Raw genomic sequence first — 20,754 nt, 5'->3', positions numbered from 1 at the left:
ATAGCCACATGTGACTAGTGGTATCATATTGTGGACTGGATAGCCTCTACCTGACAATGAGGCTATTTCCTTAATCTAACCCTGGGGCTTCCTTGAGTCGGAACTTGGTTTGTGGGTACAGGCTGGAGATTTAAAAAACCTAAATTCAATTTAATAACTTAAATAACTCAAGTTAATGAACACTTATTATGTGCAAAGTACTATCCGAGATCCTCTGGAGGGTCCAAAGGTGAAAAAGACTTGTAACTACCCTTAAAAAGCTCATACTTTAATAGGGAAGTTAAGTCACAAACACAGAGATAGGGTGTAATATGTACTAACACAGAAAAATGGAACTAGGTTAAGGAATGAAAAAGTCAGAGTGATCCATTATGCTGGAACCAAAAGGGAAGGTTTCACTTAGGCTGGAGCTTGTGAGCTGGTTCTTGGATTCCATTAGCCTAGCTTCCTGGAAGAAGATGAACATGAATCCTGGCTGGGAGATAAACAATAGAGGAAATATAGTGTATATATTGAGGGAGGCAGATGGCTTTGGTTTAAATCCTGGTTTTGCCATCTACTATCACCTTTGCGTTCTTGGATTCCATTAGCCTAGCTTCCTGGAAGAAGATGAACATGAATCCTGGCTGGGAGACAAACAATAGAGGAAATATAGTGTATATATTGAGGGAGGCAGATGGCTTTGGTTTAAATCCTGGTTTTGCCATCTACTATCACCTTTGTGATCCTGGGAGATTTACTTGCCTCTCTGAGTCCCTGCTTCCTTATCTGTAAAATGTGGTTCCTAGCGATACCTATGTCAGAGGATTAAATGAGCTGATTAGCTTACTGGCTCACAGTAAGCACTGACAAAAATGTAAGCTTCCACTGTGGTTGTTGTTATTACATCACCCAACGTAGCCCCAAAATAATGCCACAGCAGGCTCAGGATCTCTTAAATGGGCTAAACTACAGAGTGGCCACAGACACAATTGACTACTGTGTGGTGCTGGGATGCTAAGCAGATGGAATGTGAATGACTGAAACGTGCCCTGTAGGGGAGGAGAGATCAGTACCATCTTCTTTCTGGAGACATTAAAATACTTGAGTGCTCCTTATCTACTAAGCAGCAGGTTGGGTCTAATATTTTTGTTTTTCATTTTTAAAATCCTTAGGGTTATAAATTAATTTAGGCCTACAGGCAAGTTGGAATTACAAGAAGAAATGGAGAACATAAACCAGGATCAGGGGTTATATTTCTCAATATCATGATCCTGAGGGCTGAGCTATTGATGTGGAAATGTGATAGGTTGAAGAGGTATTAGCTAGTACATAATGGAGCAAAGGTTCCGTTATAAACAATGTCTGTAAGGGCAGTGAGGTTCAGTTTTCCTGCCTGACTCCAGAGGGCCCTGTGACTCACCATCACAGTCAAAGAGTGCAAACACCACATCACACACATGGTCGGAGAGTTCCACTTTAGCCACTGTTCTGGCCACCTGCTGCATGGTCACTGAAAGAAGAAAAAGAGATGCTGAATTAGCACAGCAGAGGGACTTTCATTTTTCTCTGAATGTGGGGATAAAATTGCTCAGTAATAATAAAAATTTTCAACTGCATTAAGCCATATTTAAAAAATGAGAATTTAGTTTTTATCCATAAGCCCCTTTCCTTTTCACCTCAGGTTGCATTTTTTCCTATTGCTGCTACACTTAAGGAGGTACATGCAGTTGATTAAGAATGCCTGATATTAAATGCTTAGAGACAGAGAATAGATTAGAGGTTACCAGGGGCTAAGGGAAATGGGAAGTTAGTTCTTAATGGGTATAGATTTTCTGTTTGGGGTGATGGAAAAGTTTAGGAAATAGATAGTGGTGATGATTGTACAACTCTGCGGATGTAATTAATGCCACTGACTTGTACATTTAAAAATGGTTAAAACTGCATATTTTAATTTATGCATATTTTGCTGTAACAATTTTTTTTTAAAAAGTGGAAGTACACATAATATTTAAAGATGAGAGTCTAGCAGCTTAGCGCATTCTAATAAATTATTACCAGAAAAGTTCCTTAAAAAGAAAAAGAATGCCTGATATTACTATAATCTCCTTGGCACTTCCCTCCCCCTGGAAAAAACATAACAAAAAGTCAAGGACATAACCAGGCAGCCAAAGCAGGGGGCCTGGGGAACAGGAGGCCTGTCTGCAGTGTGAGCACACTGAGGCCTCCTGCTTCGGTTCTGACTGACAGCTACGTGCCTGCACGCTGAGCTCCCTGCCCATGCATCTCTCCTCTCTACTGGTTGTTCACCAGTTGTCCTCTTCTAGCGGTGTCCCTTGGGAAAAGCAATGAACACTGTCTCATTAGATCAGTATGTAGCCTTAAAAAAAAATTTTTTTTTAAAAGACGTCAACAGAAAATCTCTTTTCTCTTGCTATTTTCTCTTTTCTGACATTTACTGTTTAAACATTAGCAATCATGTGAGAATTGGGTTCTCATGAAAGATATAAGCCAGGAAGGACTAGGCAGCTTCTACTGCCTTCTCTCTCATTTATCCTCAAACCTAGTCTAGCTACGTCTATAAATTATATTTTGTTTACAGACACATTTTGAGCATGATAAAACTTGGAGGACAGAAAAGGATTAATTTCTACTTGTGAATCAAATATGAGAATAAAGTGTTCTTTATAATCCTCAGATTAAATTAATCCAGAAGCAATGGGAACTTAAACTAGAGTCAATGTACCTTCTTTGCTTACTTCATTTCCATAATTTCAGTTCCTGTTACCAGCCTGTCATTTTTTCTGCTTTTGATCTTTCACTTTACCTCTATCACTACAGTGCCCCCAAGGTCAGCAGATACAAATAACCAAAGCAATGCAGAGGAGCAAGACAATGCAGTGAGAAAACTGTGCTTGGAGCCATGAGACCTGGGCTCTAGACCTGGTTCCACCACCAACTTGCTGTTTGACTCCAATGGAGGCACTTACCTCTTTAGATTTAATTTTCTCATATTCACATGAGGGGATAACTGCTGAGGTGGCTTAGTAACACAAAGAAGGGTTTATTGGTGTTTTCTAGAATCTGAGAGTGAGGATGGGGTGGAGGTACATGGAAATAGCTGAGGATCTTGTGTGGCAAAGGGCAGAGGAAAGATATTGGCCACAAGCTGGGCTATGCCTAAGCCTTCAAAGCCTGTGCCCTGAGGGGCACTAGGATGCTCAGGAGGGCAGGAGGAGCCAGTTTCTTCTCCCTGAAGCTTTGGGTTACTATTCATACCACTATTCCTCCCAGGATCTGAGTTAGGGTGAAGGAGGAATCAACATTCCTAGGAACTAAAAGACTTAAGCAGAAGAGATTGTGGTAGATGTTCATGAGATGTGTGCTGGGGAATCTATAAGACTGTAGAATTCCAGGGCTTAAAAATTTAGCTTCACAGGTTTAAACACTTGACTTGGCTCAGGAAGAACTGATTCCTGCTAACTAAACTGCCCAGAGAAGGAACAGAAATCAGAAGTCCAATTTACAACAGGAATAGTAACTGCTAAAACTAAAATGATGACAGCTGGGCATTATACTTCTCAGTAGGAAAATCTACTAAGAAAACTCATTTCACCTTTAAAGACTGCTCAGTGAATGAGATCAGGAGAAACTGGATGCTCTCAAACTGTGATCACCTACTGAATTACCTTTGCTGCCACAGAAACACATCCTGAGAAGGGGCTCAGAACCTGTTCTGTATGAGATAAACACGAATGCTTTTTGTTAAACTTCCTTTTTTTTTTTTTTAAAGATGACCGGTGAGGGGATCTTAACCCTTGACTTGGTGTTGTCAGCACCACGCTCTCCCAAGTGAGCTAACCGGCCATCCCTATATGGGATCCGAACCCGTGGCCTTGGTGTTCTCAGCACCGCACTCTCTCAAGTGAGCCACCGGCCGGCCCTAAACTTCCTTTTTCTGCATTTCACATCAATCTCACACTTCTAACTGCTCTCACTGATAACTATCTTCCTGTTCTTTCCCAGTTCTTCCATTCTCTCAGGGCAGAGTGCCTACTGCCAACTGTCTTGATATTCCAAGTACTCATCCTTTTCCGTATGAAGACAGTGCCCTTTCCTCTAAATAAGTCATTAGCTAAATGATATTCAAGGATGTCGATGAGAGCTTTTGACAGTTTTTAGTGAGAAACTCATTAAAGTGGTATTAAGAGGTTGTAGAAAAGGGATCTCTGGAGGCTGCCAGCAAGAATGCCTCATTACAAATGCCATCTCTTCAAAGAACAGTTATAGATTATGTTCCCTCTCACATGGAGAGGGCTCTAGCACCCTTCATACTAGGAAATACCAGGGCTGCTAAGTCATTGTAACTCAAACCACTGGGATGTTACCAGCCAGTGGACAGCCTAGCTGGGGTGCCCTTTCACAGTCCAAGATCCTCAGAGCAGTGGAGGAAACAAACACTTAACTAGCTGGTGAGCTGTCAAACTGGGAGCACTTAGGACAAGTGGGATGACAGCAGATTACAAACTAAGCGCTTGACAGCTGGTCCCGAGAGTTGGCTCATTCATATTTTCTTCCAATATGTCTGAATCAAAACATCATAATTAAATCGTAGCACACAGAACAATTCCTTGCCTCAGATCTTGACCTTCCTATGCAGATCAGTTGTAGGTACTGAAATTTTGGCCTCCCCTATTTGATAATGCTAATTGACTGATGGTTGGGATTCTAGTTCCTAATCTGAAAGGTGTCTACATGGAGCATGAAGGGACCCTGGAAAAGGCCTAGGTTTCCAAAGTCTATCTATTCTTTTTGTACAAATCCGGCTCAGCTTCCTGAACAACAGATTGATGTGAGATTGGGTGATTACTATTAGATTGGGATGGGAGAGAATTTGTAGAAGCAGGACCAATTGGCACTCAAAAATCAATACCATCTGGCTTTTTGAAAAGTCTAGGCAGAATCGAGCTGTGCCAGGTCCCCAATATACTCTCTGGCATGGTCCAAGACTGGAAAAGTCAACAGCAGAAGAAACACGTACCAAGTTTGTGTGATATAATACCAGAAGCTATGTTACATAAAACTATTCACCATAACAGCTGAACGGGAGAGTTCTGGGGTGATAGAGCCCAAACGTCCACTTGGAATCAGAGAATCTTAAAACTAGAAGAGACCTCAGAGGAAATGTGAAATCCAGAGAAGTTAAATAACATTCCCAGGGTCACATAACTAGATGGTAACAGAGCTGGGTCTAGAATCTAGCCCAATGCTCTTTCCCTATACACACTAGTCCACTTGATCTCTTATATGGACAATACCAATTCCTCCATGAGGGAAATTCCTCTTTTCCCTAAAGAGAAAGAGTTCAGTTGAAAGAAAAGCCAAATTGAGGAATGATTTTGTTCAGGGATGAATAATTGAATAGCTGGGAGTTGTGAGGAGCCAGAATTATAGCTTGACTGCAGATCTGACTGCCTTACACAGTGGAAGACATTCAGCATTCCCTAGGAAGTCACTCTGACAATTTCAGGGACAACTTAAAAGGTGTATTAAACAGCAACCCAATGAGAAATACCAGTGACAAAGGTGGTCCTAGGAGTTTTTCTCCACAGCTGTCTCTGATGCATACATAAAGCTTTGGACAGTGTGACCCAGTTAGGAGCTGCCTGTCTCTTCCTAATGCAAGGGTGATACAATAAGTTGGGCTGACAGTTTCTAGCTGTGTGTCCATGTAATTATTTCTGCCTTACTGAACTGCAGTGGAGAAAATCAAAAGCTGGCTTGTGACTGCCAAGGTTAAGTGAGGAGAGACCTTTCTGCTTCAGCCCTGGAAAGGCTTGTGATGCCGATGTCTTGGATTCTTAAGTCCATCTCTAGGTGGCTTTGGGCAGAACAAGGGGGAAGACTTTTCCTCAAACAGCATTTGTCCTTTCTTTTGTATTTTCTTCCTAGATACCTTGGCTATTATAACACACATATTATACAACACATATTCCCGTTCACACACCTGATTCTGGGGTGGGGGTTTGGAGGGGAAAGGACAGCATTTAGGAAAGCTTGCTAAAGATTTAAGGAGCCAAGAGCAATGCAGTATACTAATAATGAAAGTGATAACAATTTCTTGTTCTGCACAGTGCTTTTGAGCCCCAGGCAGGTTGAGCCCCTCTGTGCGCTCAGGTTGCCTGCCTGTCAGAGGTGTTGCTTGTCAGATTCCTGGTTCCTAACTTCTGCTACATGCCACAAAGAAAACCTGTAGTCAGGTTTTCTGAACCTCAGAGCATCCATCCCAGATGACTGCTTCAATGGGCTTACATGCTAAATTTAGTACAAACTGATTTAGCAGTAAGATTTATTGCCATCATCCAGTATTATATCTAGCTTTATTAAAAATCCTTATCACGGGCCAGCCCGTGGCTCACTCGGCAGAGTGCAGTGCTGATAACACCAAGGCCACGGGTTCGGATCCTATATAGGGACAGCCGGTTAGCTCACTTGGGAGAGCGTCTTAACACCAAGTCAAGGGTTAAGATCCCCTTACCGGCCATCTTAAAAAAAAAAAAAAAAAAAAAATCCTCGTCACATCTTGTCCACAAAGGGCAAGCACTTCTAAAAGTACCATTAGGCAGTCAATGATTTTAGCTGACACACCCAGAGCAATCACAGTTTAGTGGGGGAGACTATGTATACCATTAAGATGAAAAAATACATGTAAAAATATCAGATATATTAACACACACTTATGGGTTATAAGGGAATAGTGTGTATTTGGTAGGAGGCACTTTTTTTTTTTTTTTTTAATTAAAGATGACCAGTAAGGGGATCTTAACCCTTGACTTGGTGTTGTCAGCACCACGCTCTCCCAAGTGAGCTAACCGGCCATCCCTATATAGGATCCGAACCCGTGGCCTTGGTGTTATCAGCACCACACTCTCCCAAGTGAGCCACGGGAAGGCCCTGTAGGTAGGTGGTATATTTTGGATGTGAATTTTAAAGGAGTAAAGAGACAGACTGTTCCAGGTTTGTACACGTATGGTAGCAGGTGATGTGGAGTGGGGGTGGAGGAGTCAGTTTGACTAAAGCAGGAAGGGGTGCTAAAGCCTGACTAAAGAGCTAAAACAGAAGGTGCAGAGGGGGACCAGTGCATCAGGAGAGATTTTACAGAGGATCAGTCAAGTCTCCGCGCAAGGAAACCTTTATAACAAAACAAGATCTTGGGAAGGCCAGTTAGCTCAGCTGGTTAGGGTGTGGTGCTGATAACACCAAGGTCCCGGGTTTGATCCCTGTTCCAGCCAGCTGCCAAAAAGAAACCCAAACAAAAAACATTATTTAAAAAAATTATTTCTGAGTAGGTAAAACATTGACCTGTTTCAAAATTCAAATTGTACAAAGGGTTGAAGTTTCCCTCCCAACCTCATCCCCCAGTCACCTAGATGTCCAGAGGCAACCAATATTGCCAGTTTCTCCAGAAATATTTTATGGATATAAAACCAAATATTTGTTCTTTACCTCTTCCCCATTCCCACAAAAATGATGGTGTACTTAATATAGTGTTTTGCTTTACTTATTTAATGACATATCTTAGAAATAATTCCATACCACTACATGAGCAGTTTTCTTTCATAGCTGCACAGTATACCACTTGATGGTACATATCATAATTTATTTAACCAGTTCCTCATTATTCTAACCTCAATCTTGAGGAGAAAGTACCTTTTTCTCTTCTTTATAAAATTACTTCCTTGGTGGTCTATGGTTGTCAGCTTCAACAGAGTTTGAATTTCTGATGGTTAAAGTAAGAACAAATGATAAATTTAAATTCAGCTTTTTGAAATTATATAAAAGGCTAAATACTGTTCGCCTTTACAAGTGTCTTATTAAACTTCCAGAGACTTCCAAATGTGGTAGACTTTGAAATCCCTAAAGAAGCACTTCTTGTAATAAATGTTAATCTTTATACAGTAGTCCCCCTTTATCTGCAGGGGATACTTTCCAAGACCCCCAGTGGATACCTGAAGCTGAGGATAGTACTAAACACTATATATACTATGTTTTTTTACATACAGGCACGATAAAGTTTAATTTATAAATTAGGCACAGTAGAGATTAACAACAATAACTAATTAAAACAGAACAATTATAACAATATGCCAGCATCACTACTCTTACACTTTGGGACGGTTTATTAACTAAAGTAAGGGTTACTTGAACATAAACACTGTGACACCATGACAGTCCATCTGAAAACCGAGAAGGCTACTAAGTGACTAATGGGTGGGTAGTGTATACAGTATGGATATGCTGGACAAACGGATGATTCATGTCCCGGGTGGGATAGAGTGGGATGGCGTGAGATTTCATCATGCCACTCAGAATGGTGTGCAATTTAAAACTTATGAATTGTTTATTTCTGGAATTTTCCATGTAATATTTTTGGACCCAGCTGACCACGGGTAACTGTAACCTGGGAAAGTGAAACTGTGGGATAAGAGGGGCTACTGTACTTTCCCAGTATGACTGTAACTCTTGTTACTATTCTCTTCCAATCTTTTTCTCAGTGGAATGTCATGTTTGCTTATTTTATAGATGTTTTGGCAGTTTATCCTATCCTCCTCCTCCTCTCTCTCCCAACGGTAATCATGAATCCCTAAAGCAGCTCTCCTCCTCCTAGGAGTGCTTATATAATTTTACTAAATCATAATATATTCAAAGCGATGCAGTTAAGCCAGAATCAATCTTTAGAATTGCTAAGTGACTTTAAATTTGGGAAAATAAACCAGTTCTCTGCAAAGAAAATGCCTCATAAAGCAAACACTTATTTCAGATTTGAGCTTCCTTGTCTACATCATGAATAATTTTACTTGAAAAGTTGATGACTTTGTTTTAAATGAATGGAATCCTGGCCACCTTCCTCTTCACATATAAATGTTTTTACAGAATGCAATGATGAAATGAAGTGTAAGGGCTTGCCTCCCACAAATTTTAAAAGAATTTATAAAACAGGAGCTTTTTTCCTTCATAATCTCTTCCCCACACATCTTTGTGCATTCTACTTCCTGCCTTCATGCTATGTCTTGGCTGTCTGGGGAATGCTCTCCCCTACGTTCTTGCTGTAAATTTCCCCTTATTCTGCCATCACATAAAAGCATTGAGTCCCCTATATAATTCTCCAGGTCTTTCTAGCAGCAGTGAGTGCCATGTAGTAAAGAGGACACTGGTGTGGAAGTCACTGAACCTGAGCTTCTGGTCTCAGTTTTGTGTCATATTAGCTGTGATCTGGGCAAGTCATTTTCCTTCATGTAGGTTAAAAACAATAAAGTAAGGGTTTGAACAAAATGATTTCTACGCTCCCTTCCAGCCTTAAAATTTTATGAATGCCATGTTATTTTTTTAAATAATAAAATTGCTTAAATCAGTTAAAATGCTCATATATTCAGAAACTCTCAAAGAATAAAACTAAAGGTGGGGATTTCTAGAATTATGGCTGGTGTGGTAGGCAGAATTCTGAAGTGGCCCCCAACATTCCCACACTCTGGTCTATACATCTTGTATATAAATCCCTCTCCTTGAGAGTGGCAAGACCTGTGAATATGATAGGATATCACTCCTGTGATTAGGTTACTTTATATGAAAAAGGTGATGGGATAGTCACTCCCATGATTATGTTATATAAAAATCCATCTTAGCAGACTGTGGACAGAGATTATCCTGCTGGCTTTGAAGAAGTAAGCTACCATGTTATAAGAGGGCAGCATGGCAAGGAATTGCTGTGGTCTGTTGACATCAATGCCTGGCTACCAACAGCCAGCAAGAAATAGGGGACCTCAGTCCTATAAGTGAAAGGACCTCAAAGAGCTTGGAAGAAGACCCTGAACTCCAGATGAAAATGACGTCCCTCTACAAGACCTGAGTTCAGCCTCGTTAAGATCCTGAGCAAGGAATCCAGCTGTACTGTACTTAGACTCTGACTTACAGAGACTGACATAATATATGGGTGTTGTTTTAAGCTGCTAAATGTGTAGCCATTTGTTATGCAACAACAGAAAGCTAACAGAGCTGGCCAGTGGGGGAGGTGTTTATGATTGGAAATGTCCTTTTGGGGTTCCTCAAATTATACGTATATACAAGTATGGCTGCACTCATTTTCCAGGGGCATTTTATAGAACTGTCACTCTTCTGTAACTACTAAATAAAACTCCATAAATTAGATCTTATAGAAAGAACTAGCCAAAGTCTAATTAAATTTTAAATTGCCTAACAAGAAAATAAATTAAAATTGCCACCCTCCTTTTGAGAATTCAACAGCCATGCTCTGACTTCAAAAGTATCTGATAATTATGTTAGTTCATTTTCACATAGATTTGGATATGACTTTAGGCTATAGCATATCTGGTAAGACATTACTACATTCAGTAAAAAGCTGATTTAGTTATACTCATAGAATTTCAAATCTAAAAGAAGCCTTGGAGATATTCAATATAACTTCAACCTGAGAATCAGAGAAGTTGTGACCTGCTCAATGTGTCAAAGGAAATTAATGACATGGGAAGGTGCCATAGTTTTAGCATTCTTCCCCTTAACCTAGGCTCTTATTAGAGCATTTCACCATCCTCTGCAGGATCTGACAAGTTTAGAATTCACTCATTTATTCAACATTAACTGAACATCTACTGTATATAAACAGTTGTTCTAGGGGCCGGCTCATGGCTCACTTGGGAGAGTGTGGTGCTGATAACACCAAGGCCACAGGTTTGGATCCCTATATAGGGATGGCTGGTTAGCACACTTGGGAGAGCGTGGTGCTGACAACACCATGTCAAGGGTTAAGATCTCCTTACTGGTTATCTTAAAAAAAAAAAAATTGTTCTAGGCTCTGAGTAGGATACAAAGATATGGAAAACATAATTCATGTCTTCGAGAGTTTACACTCTAGTAGAAAATTCCCCCTTGAATTCTGAGAATGCTAAAGATATTCTTGGGGGTTAGATACTCTTAGGAACAAAGAACTTAAAAATGAAAGGTTCTGAAGGCAATGATTCCACAAATTTTTGGATGAATGATGAAACTTAGGAGAAGCTAAAAGTTTCAATCCTTATTAATAAGTATATACAAACAATTTAGAATTCCTAAGCTAATAAGAATCTCAAAAGTGACTGAAAAAAGCAGTAGATACTTCTTCCTCAGAGAACAAAAGTAAGCCTCATCTGGTCTTCGAGAGATTTTTATTCTTTTTTTTTTTTATGTAACTTTTTGTGAAGTTGTCTTATTGGGATAGGTTGTTTTCAGTCTATTAGCCCCTTAATAATATAAGCAGGCAGAAGAAAGTCAGCACGTAGGCACTGAAAACCAGAACAGGCAGCTGGGTATAGTTACAATGTCAATCTAATATATTAAAATAGTATTATCTCTTTTAATTTTTACAGCAACGCTGAAACAAATATCCTATTATCACCATTCCACAGATTAGGAAACTGAGGCTTTGAAAACTTAAGGGACTGTTCAAGGTCACAAAGCTGTGAGTAGCAGGGGCTCAAACTCAGGTTTGAGTTTAAAACCAAAATTTATGCTTAGCACAATTTCTTTTATAAAGTTAAGTCTCAATAAATGCTAGATGTTAGACAGTATCTAAAAGTGTAACAAAGCAACGACACACCAATGACTGGAGGTGGTAAAGAATACCTGATTGTTAGAAGCTGAGAAGTCCACATCTTGCATCCTGAATTTCAATGTTGAGAAACTGACAGCTTGGCATATACATATATCTTTTTCTGTTCTGTGGTATATCCTTTAAAGGGATACCAACTTTCCTCACTACATCACTTTATTTAAATGACTTTAGGCTTTTGTGTATTGGTTTCTTCACAAAAAGTAATATGGTCAGAAAGATGAAGAACACAGATGAGTCTACTAAGACACTCCTAAGTGGGATAAGAAGCTACATGAGACAACTCCAAGAGTTTGGCACTGTAAGGTAAGCACTATAGATGCCAGAGTGTGTCTGAGCTGTAGATCCTGCTCCTGAACAGAACAGACAACTGCAGGGGAAAATGTCATTCATATTCAAGAGAAGGGCACTATCTCCAAAACATCATAGACTACCAATAGGACTTCATACTCCCTCTAAAAATGCCAATTCTTAGCCAAAGGCAACTGGGAAGAAATAGCCCAGAGTCTGTCTTCCCTAAGCATAGTTCAGAATGGTGAACCTGCACTGCCTCTTGGATTGTGCTTCAGCAAAGATTTCCAAACTCCAACAGAATTTTGGAATATACTGAGAGGCAGCATTACGATATGGAAATAATATAGACTTTGGAATGAGAGAGACCTAACCTTGAATCCTGGCTCTACCACTGCTTAGATGTGAAATCATGAGCAAGCTGCTTCATTTTATATTTCCTCATCCATAAAATGGGGATCATACCACTCACCTTTCAGGTTTTTTTTTTTTTTTTTTTTTTCCCCACCCAAAAAATGGGGATCATACCACTCACCTTTCAGGCTTTTTTTTTTTTTTTTTCCCCACCCAAAAAATGGGGATCATACCACTCACCTTTCAGGCTTTTTTTTTTTTTTTTTCCCCACCCAAAAAATGGGGATCATACCACTCACCTTTCAGGCTTTTTTTTTTTTTTTTTCCCCACCCAAAAAATGGGGATCATACCACTCACCTTTCAGGCTTTTTTTTTTTTTTTTTCCCCACCCAAAAAATGGGGATCATACCACTCACCTTTCAGGCTTTTTTTTTTTTTTTTTCTAAAAGATGACCGGGAAGGGGATCTTAACCCTTGACTTGGTGTTGTCAGCACCACGCTCAGCCAGTGAGCGAACCGGCCATCCCTATGTGGGATCCGAACCCGGGGCCTTGGTGTTATCAGCACCGCACTCTACCGAGTGAGCCACGAGCCGGCCCTCACCTTTCAGGTTTTAAGGATTAAGAGAAAGAACATACATAGAGTACTTGGTATTGTACCTGGCTACCATGAAATAATAGTTGCTATCAGTGTTTCAGATGAGTGATGGCTTCATAGTCCTCAAAAGGGTAGTGCTATAGGATTCTTAAGGCTCAGGAGAGAGTGGCACCTTGTCTATCAAAGATGGTTGTTCAGAGTATATGTTTGTCATGTGCTAGAAATTGCTTACTCCATCAGTAATTTATGACTCCTGCAACTACCCAGTAGGAACCTAAATGCCTAAAGATGGAGGCAGCTTTAATCATTTAAATCATTAGACTCACAAAATTTAAAAGCCACAAATGTTCTTAGAAGTCATCCACACCATCCTTGTTACTTCAGAGACCAAAGAAACTGAGATTGATGATGTGACCAATACTTCAGAAAAAATACTTGAGGATTCAGAGAGTGAGCTGTAGGAGTTATGCCATATATTTTTCTATTTATTTTCTTGGCTTGTCTGATAATACGGTAAGCTGTACATATAAAATGACCATAAAGACTTAAGGACAACTATGTCATAAATTACAATTTCAATCTAAGTAGAATTGTGCTGGCACATAAGTAGTAAAGGCCGTGGACTATATTTGTGTGATTATTTTCGTGTATTATAGTTCAAAGACACGGGGGACACAACTGGACCCACAAATTTACCAAATCCATCATATCCTGAGGTGCTTTACAATGGGGATTCACTGTACCTGGAAACCTTTTATTCTTCTGGCAGAAATAGGAATACTCAGTTACAGCGGCCAGACATCACATTAGAGCTCTAGCTCAAATAATTTCTAACTTTTTCATCATAGGAAGCCATTGGGAAAGGAATCGTGTTCAACTTTCCATTACCTTCTTCAGCAGAATGCTTTAATCATTCAGTCAGCCCTTGAGAGGTAATATATCTCATTTCATCCCTAGTATGCATATGAAAGAGCAAGAGAGCCAGCTCCTGTTAAGTGCTAAACAACAGAGATGACCTACAGTGGCAATGCACGATATTCATGCAGAAAGGTTATTTCTTCAAATGGTCAGAATTCACCAAGGACACTTCATTCTTACCAAAGAGTTGTCATTCTAACATGGGACATGCAGAACTAAAGAAACAGCCTCAATGAAATTTAGCATTTTTACTCTGGAGGAATTGGATTGTGCTCTAACATATGAATCCACAGTTGCCACCACCTGGATCTCTCAAATTGTTCACAGGAACATTAACTCTGTAAGCTGTTAAAAGATATTTTGGGGCAAATCAAGTTTGGGAAGTAAATCTTTCTTTTGGAGATTAATAATGCACACGAGCATATTAAAAAGTTGGCAGGAGTCATGCTGCAGGAAGAAATTCCGTATAACTGGCATTTTCCAAACATGAATCACGGAACACTTTTTTTTTTTAAAACCCACAGAACCATTAACATATTGCAATATACAGTTTTCTTCACAATGCTGTTTTGGAAATTCTGTACTAAATTATGTCTAAAGACTGGTTTGTTAGCTCTAAAATAGCCAAAGAAGAGACAGTGCCAGGGCCCTAAAAGGGGCCAATTTCTAAAGGTCCTAAACTTTCGGGAAAAAATGAAGACAGATGAGACTGAGTGGACGCCAGACAGAAAGTACTCCTGTCTCTACCCCTGCCCTACTCCATTCCTACCCCTGGTATGGGTCGGGGGCTCTACTTTTAAGCTCCTAGATCCTCTTTTGTCTAATTAGCATTTATCACACGAAACTGGAACTGCTTGTATACTTATCTTTCTCCCCCAATAGACTGTGAGCTTCTTGAGGGTAGAACTTTGTGCCCAGCACAGTATCTGTGCTGCAGGCTGAATAAATGGATGAGCCACACTAAATCTTCTTTACATTATCAACTTCATAATGGAAGCAGCTGACATTTATTAAATGTCCACCACACAACAGGAACAAGGTTAAGTGCTTTGTGTAGATTTATCCTCACAACAACCCTATGAGGTGGGTATTTTCATTCTTATTTTAAAAACATAGACACTCAATTCAGAAATTGCCCTAAGCTTCCCAGCTAGTAAATGATGGGGTAAAGATTCAAATCCAGACAGGATGACTTCAGAGGCTGTGTGTTCACCACTACACTTTTTCTATCTTCTAAGACTCATTTCAGCAGTAAAATTCCGTGATTCTGTGAAGGGAGGCCTGTAATTCATATAGAACTCAAACCAACGGAAAAATCACTAGTACAGCTGTCGGGATCAGGGAGGTTTAAAAGCAAAGACCTAGTGCAGAGTACAAGGAGAGCCTGTAAAAGAGGCACATCTGGCAGAGCACAAGGACTCGGGAAGGGAAGCTGAGTGCACACACCCCAGGCCCAGGACATGAACAGTTAACATTACAATATCATCGCTCCTTTAACACAGAAGAGGGTGAAATATGTGCCAAGTCTAAAGATGGGGGTTATGGGCCGGCCCGGTGGCGCACTGCTACAGTGCGCCGCTTGGGAAGTGCGGCGGCGCTCCCCCGAGGGTTCGGATCCCACATACAGACCGGCCGCTCACTGGGGGCAACACCAAGGGTTGCAATCCCGTAGCCGGTCCCGGTCCGGTACCGGCGCAACACTGAGGGTTGCGATTCGTTGCCGGTCATGAAAAAAGACAAAAAGACAAAAATAAATAAATAAATAAATAAAATAAAATAAAGATGGGGGTTACAGAAGAACACCAGGGACTCATGACATGAGTTTGTTCTTTAGGTGTATTGGCTTAGAATTCTATGTCTTGATCACATATATCAATATGTTCATTCACTAGTTCATTCATTGATCATTTATTTATTGAGTGCCTACTATATCCCAGGCATTGTTCTAGGCATAGGGAATACATCCATGAGCAAGACAGATAAGCATCCCGGTAAGGGGTGGCAGATAATAAAGCACAAATATATGAGAAAATATCAGGTGGTGATAAATGCTATAAGAACAAAATAGGATAATATGATACAGGATGATGGAGCTACTTTAGAATGGGAAGGTTTTTCTGGGAAAGTAATTTATACGAGACTTGAATTACAAGAAGCCAAACACATGGAAATCCTGGGAAGGAGCACTTGAAGTGGAAGGAAGAGCTAGAACAGAGCCCTTAAGATGGGAATGAGCTTGGTATATTTGGAATATAAAAAGAACAGGCTGTCCAGTTTGCTCACTTGGGGGAGCATGGTACTGATAACACCAAGGTCACAGGGTTCACTTCCCCATATTGTCCAGCCACAAAAAAACAAAACAGAAGAAAACAAAACAACAATCCAATATGGAATCGAATGAACTGAGAATATTTGATGAACTCAGAGAATACACAAGGGCCATTGCATATGTAGCACTGTGTAAAGCAGGGTAAAAAGAAAAAGGCTGTAGAAGGGGAGATGGAGAAAAGGAGTCAGATGCAGCATATGTTTTGGAGGTGAAGACAAGGATTTATTGAAGAAATAAATGTGGGAGTGAGAGAATAAGGAATCAAGGATAATGGCCTATTTTTGTTTGTTTGATGTCCTGGATATATTGGGAATAATTCAATTAATAAGCATTTATCGAGGGCTTACCATCATCTATGTACCAAATATTACATTCAGTAGTCTCTCTCTACCTGATTAGCCATATTTGTGAAGATTCAAGCCCATGCATGTAATTTACGGTTAGGAACTGATGACAATAGTGAAAACAGAAAATTTTAGGTTAACTTCTCTCTTTTTTAATTATAAAAGCTGTAGACAATATAGTTTTGGGTTTGTTTTTTTTTCCATTTTTGTGGGGGAGGGTTGGCTGGCTGGTACAGGGTTGGAAACCCAGACCTTGGTGTTATCAGCACCATACACTAACCAGTTGAGCTAAATGCCTGCCCTAACAATATTGTTTTTATAATTTATATTGAGTAGTCAGGGAAGGCCTCTCTGAAGAAGTAACACCTGAATTGAGACTTCAAAAATAAATATAAATTACCCAAGTAATGATTATAATTAGGTTTCTTAAAAAAAGAAATAGGCTTTTAAACAGATGCATACAAATATTCTCAAGGAAAATAAAATTCACATTTTTTTGTTTTTATTTTTGTTTACTTTGCAGACTACATATAGGTTATTTTTAATTCTTGGTTGCTGTAGTGGGTTGAATGGTGGTCCCCAAAAAGATATGTCTACATCTTAGCCCTCAGAAACCTGTGAATGTGACCTTGTTTGAAAACAGGGTCTTTGCAGATATAATTAAGGATCTTGAAATGAAATCATCCTGGATTACCCAGTTGGGCCCTAAATCTAATGACAAGTATTCTTGTAAGAGACATACAGAAGAAAGACACATAGGAAGAAGGGAGGGAAAGGCCATGTGAAGAGAGAGACAGAGATTGGAGTTATGCAGCCACAAGCCAAGGAACACCTAGAGCCACCAGAAGCTGGAAGAGGCAAGGAAGGATTCTTCTCTAGAGACTTCAGAGGGAGGGTGGCCCTGCTAACATCTCAATTTCAGGTTTTTGGCCTTTAGAACTGTGAGAGAATAAATTTCTGTTATTTTAAATCACCAAGTTTGTGGTAATTGTCATGGCAGCCTTTTCCCCTAGATATCTATTGTTATATACTCAGGGAATCCAAAATTATGTGAATAAAACAAAGAAGTCAAAACAAATGCCAAAACATCATATGTCTCAAAACCAAATGTATTTGTAGATATCATATATGGCAGGATAATTTGTATCACTGTCTCTATTAACAAGGAAAATGAGGCATGGACTATATGGAAACTAAACATTCCAGCAAATGGACTGAGGTCATTCAAAAGAAACACTTTTTCTTTTCTTTTTTTTAATCACTAGGGTACATTTCCCTTTGCTACAACTACCCTGAACCATTCTATTTAGGACACCCTAAATTTCAACACAGATAATGATTCATCCTATATAATTCTTCTTTAAAGCAGTCCTATTATCTTTACTTGGGCTTTTCAAAAAAGGTATGCAAAAATAAAGAAGAGCTTATTAATTTAAATTTTATAATAAACGATGACTTTGAATCTTACATCTTCAGATTTGCACATGCTGCCAAATCCTGTTTTGTGAAACTGAGCAATATAACCAAAGCTATTCTGGAGAAATGACCCTGTGGTGACACACACACAGACATACAGACACAGATACACACACACACTAACCTCCATGATATAATTAACTTTTTTCCCAAAAGATTCTACAAAGATCAGAGGAGGTATTATTTTTAAGCAAACAAATGCTATTTTAAAAACTTATGTGGGGCCGGCCTGGTGGCGCACTGGTGAGTGCGCCTCGGCGCTCCCGCTGAGGGTTCGGATCCCATGTGGAGACCGGTTCCTGCTCACTGGCTGAGCGCGGTGCAGGCGCAACACCGAGGGTTGCGATCCCATTGCCGGTCAGTAAAAAAGACAAAAAGGAAAAAAAAAAAAAACTTATGTGGATCAATAAAATCAAATAAAAGGTATCCATCCAGATTAGAAAGGAAGAAGTAAAACAATTTCTATTTGCAGATCGGATGATCTTGTATTTTTTCCAGCTTTACTGAGGTATAATTGACAAATAAAAACTTGTATATATTTAAGGTGTACAACTTTTGGAATGAACAGGACTGAAGCCATGTTGGGACCTAAAACGGCGTGGGCTTTAGAAAAAAAAAGGACAGTTTTTTTCTTAGCATGCATTTCTCTGAGTTCCTTCTTTTCCCATGGTTATTCGATATTTTGAATCTTGGTTAAGGGGCAAGATGACATTGTTTACATAAATGTAAAGTTGTTTTCCAGTCAGCCTGCAGCTGCAAACTTGCCATGAGATACTTACTATCCAGACCCTGAGAAGCCAAGGAAGACACGAGTAAAGCTAGGCTGATTCCACACCAAAGCCAGACCCTAAAATAACATCAAGGATGGGAACAGAAACCAGACCGAGCCTTGGCAAGACCTTGCACCTAGCTCCTTGAAAGGAGACTGCACAGCTCACATCCCCCTCCCTCTTGCTTTTCACCTCCCATATTCCATTCCTTCAATCTCCTCTTTAAAAACCCCCAGTAAATTTGAGTCTTTGCGATGGTTTTAGCCTGGTCCTTCTCCTTCAGGTATACTGGACAGATGGGTTAGCCTAACACCTCTCCTCAGGTGACTGGTATTCCTGAATAAAGCTGACTTCTGTTTTCACCAATATTTGACTTTTGGGTTGTTTCTTTTTGCTTGGGGCAGGCAGCCAGACTTGGGTTCAGTAACATTTTCTGGTGAGCCTACGCCAGGAGCTGAATGCCCTAGGTTCTGTAACAGATTTTGGCAAGTCAAGCTAGGGTTTTGTATTGGGCAGGCAGCCAAACTTGTATTCGGTAACACAACATGATGTTTTGATATATGTATACATTGTGAAATGATTACCACAACCAAGCTAATCAAATTTTCATCACTTCACACAGTTACCTTTTTGTGTTTGTGTGTGGTTAGAAACATTTAAGAATCTACTTTCTGGGCAAATTGCAAGTATACAATATGCTATTACTAATTACATTCCCTATGCTGTACCTTAGCTCTCTAGAACTACTTCATCCTGCATAACTGAAACTTTGTACCCTTTGACCAATATACCCCCACTTCTCCTACTCTTGCAGCTCCTGGCAACCACCACTCTACTCTCTGCTTCTATGAGTTTGCCTTTTTTAGATTGCACATATAAATGAGAACAACGATCACATATTAGAAAATTGTAAGGAATCCAATAAAAAGCGTTGAATAAGCAAGACTGTGTTCATAAAACCCCAGTTAATGCTTTGGAGAGATTTAAAAATCACACATTGCAGTGCCCAATTATGAAATAAAGACATTTTAAGATAAACCAAAAGCTATGAGAATTCATTGCTAGCATATCTGCACTACAAAAAATGATAAAGGGAGTTCTGCAGACTGATAGGAAGTGATACCAGATGAAAACCTGGATATTCAGGAAGAAATGAAAAACACTAAAAATGGTAAATAGGTGGCTATGTATAAAAGACTATTTTTTTCTCTTAATTTTTTAAAAAAAGTTAAGCATTGAAAACAAAAATCCTAACATTGTATTAAAGATTATAATATATACAGATGAAATATGTGACAACGATAGCATAAAGAATGGGGTAATGGTAAGCGGAATCATATGATTGCAAGGTACTTAAATTTCACTTGGAGTGGTACAATATTAACTCTAAGCAAACCATGAAAAGTTATAATTTCTACAGAAACCACTAAAATATAAAATGCTAAAAGGCCACTAGACCCAACTATATGCTGTCTAGAAGAGATGCACTTTAAAGACACAGACAGGTTGAACCTAAAAGAATAGAAAAATAGGGCTGGCCAGTTAGCTCAGTTGGTCAGAGTGTAGTGCTCATAACACCAAGGTCCAGAGATCAATCCCTGTACTAGCCAGCCACCAAAAAAAAGAAGAAGAATAGAAAAATACATACCATGAAAACAGTAAGCACAAAAAAGCTGTGGGTAACTATTAATGTCAGACAAAACAGACTTCAAGAAAATGCCTATTACTAAAGATAAAGGGGATACATTTTATAATGATAAAAGGGACCATTTATCAGGAAAGCATAATAAGCCTAAGTATATATGAACCTAATACCAGAGTTCAAAATTCATGAAGCAAAGACTGACATCATTTGAAGGAAAAAATAGATAAATCCACACAACATACTTGTAGATTTTTTTTTTTTTTTTTAAAGATGACTGGTAAGGGGATCTTAACCCTTGACTTGGTGTTGTCAGCACCACACTCTCCCAAGTGAGTCATGGGCCGGCCCTATACTTGGAGATTTTAACAGCCATCTCTCACTAACTCAC

General features: G+C 39.5%; 1 protein-coding gene across 1 annotated transcript in view; it reads right to left on the bottom strand.

The window, feature by feature from the left end:
• Positions 1 to 20,754, bottom strand: part of MICU1 (mitochondrial calcium uptake 1) — a 105,317-nt gene that overhangs the window by 4,967 nt on the left and 79,596 nt on the right. The window contains exon 5 of the mRNA XM_008582484.1: positions 1,403 to 1,492. Coding sequence (XP_008580706.1) covers positions 1,403 to 1,492 — 90 coding nt within the window. The remainder of the gene's footprint in view (positions 1 to 1,402; positions 1,493 to 20,754) is intronic.

The sequence above is a fragment of the Galeopterus variegatus genome, unplaced genomic scaffold (genome assembly GCF_000696425.1).
Source record: "Galeopterus variegatus unplaced genomic scaffold, G_variegatus-3.0.2 Scaffold2626, whole genome shotgun sequence".
NCBI lineage: Eukaryota > Metazoa > Chordata > Mammalia > Dermoptera > Cynocephalidae > Galeopterus > Galeopterus variegatus.
This window is presented reverse-complemented; position numbering and strand designations above follow the sequence as displayed.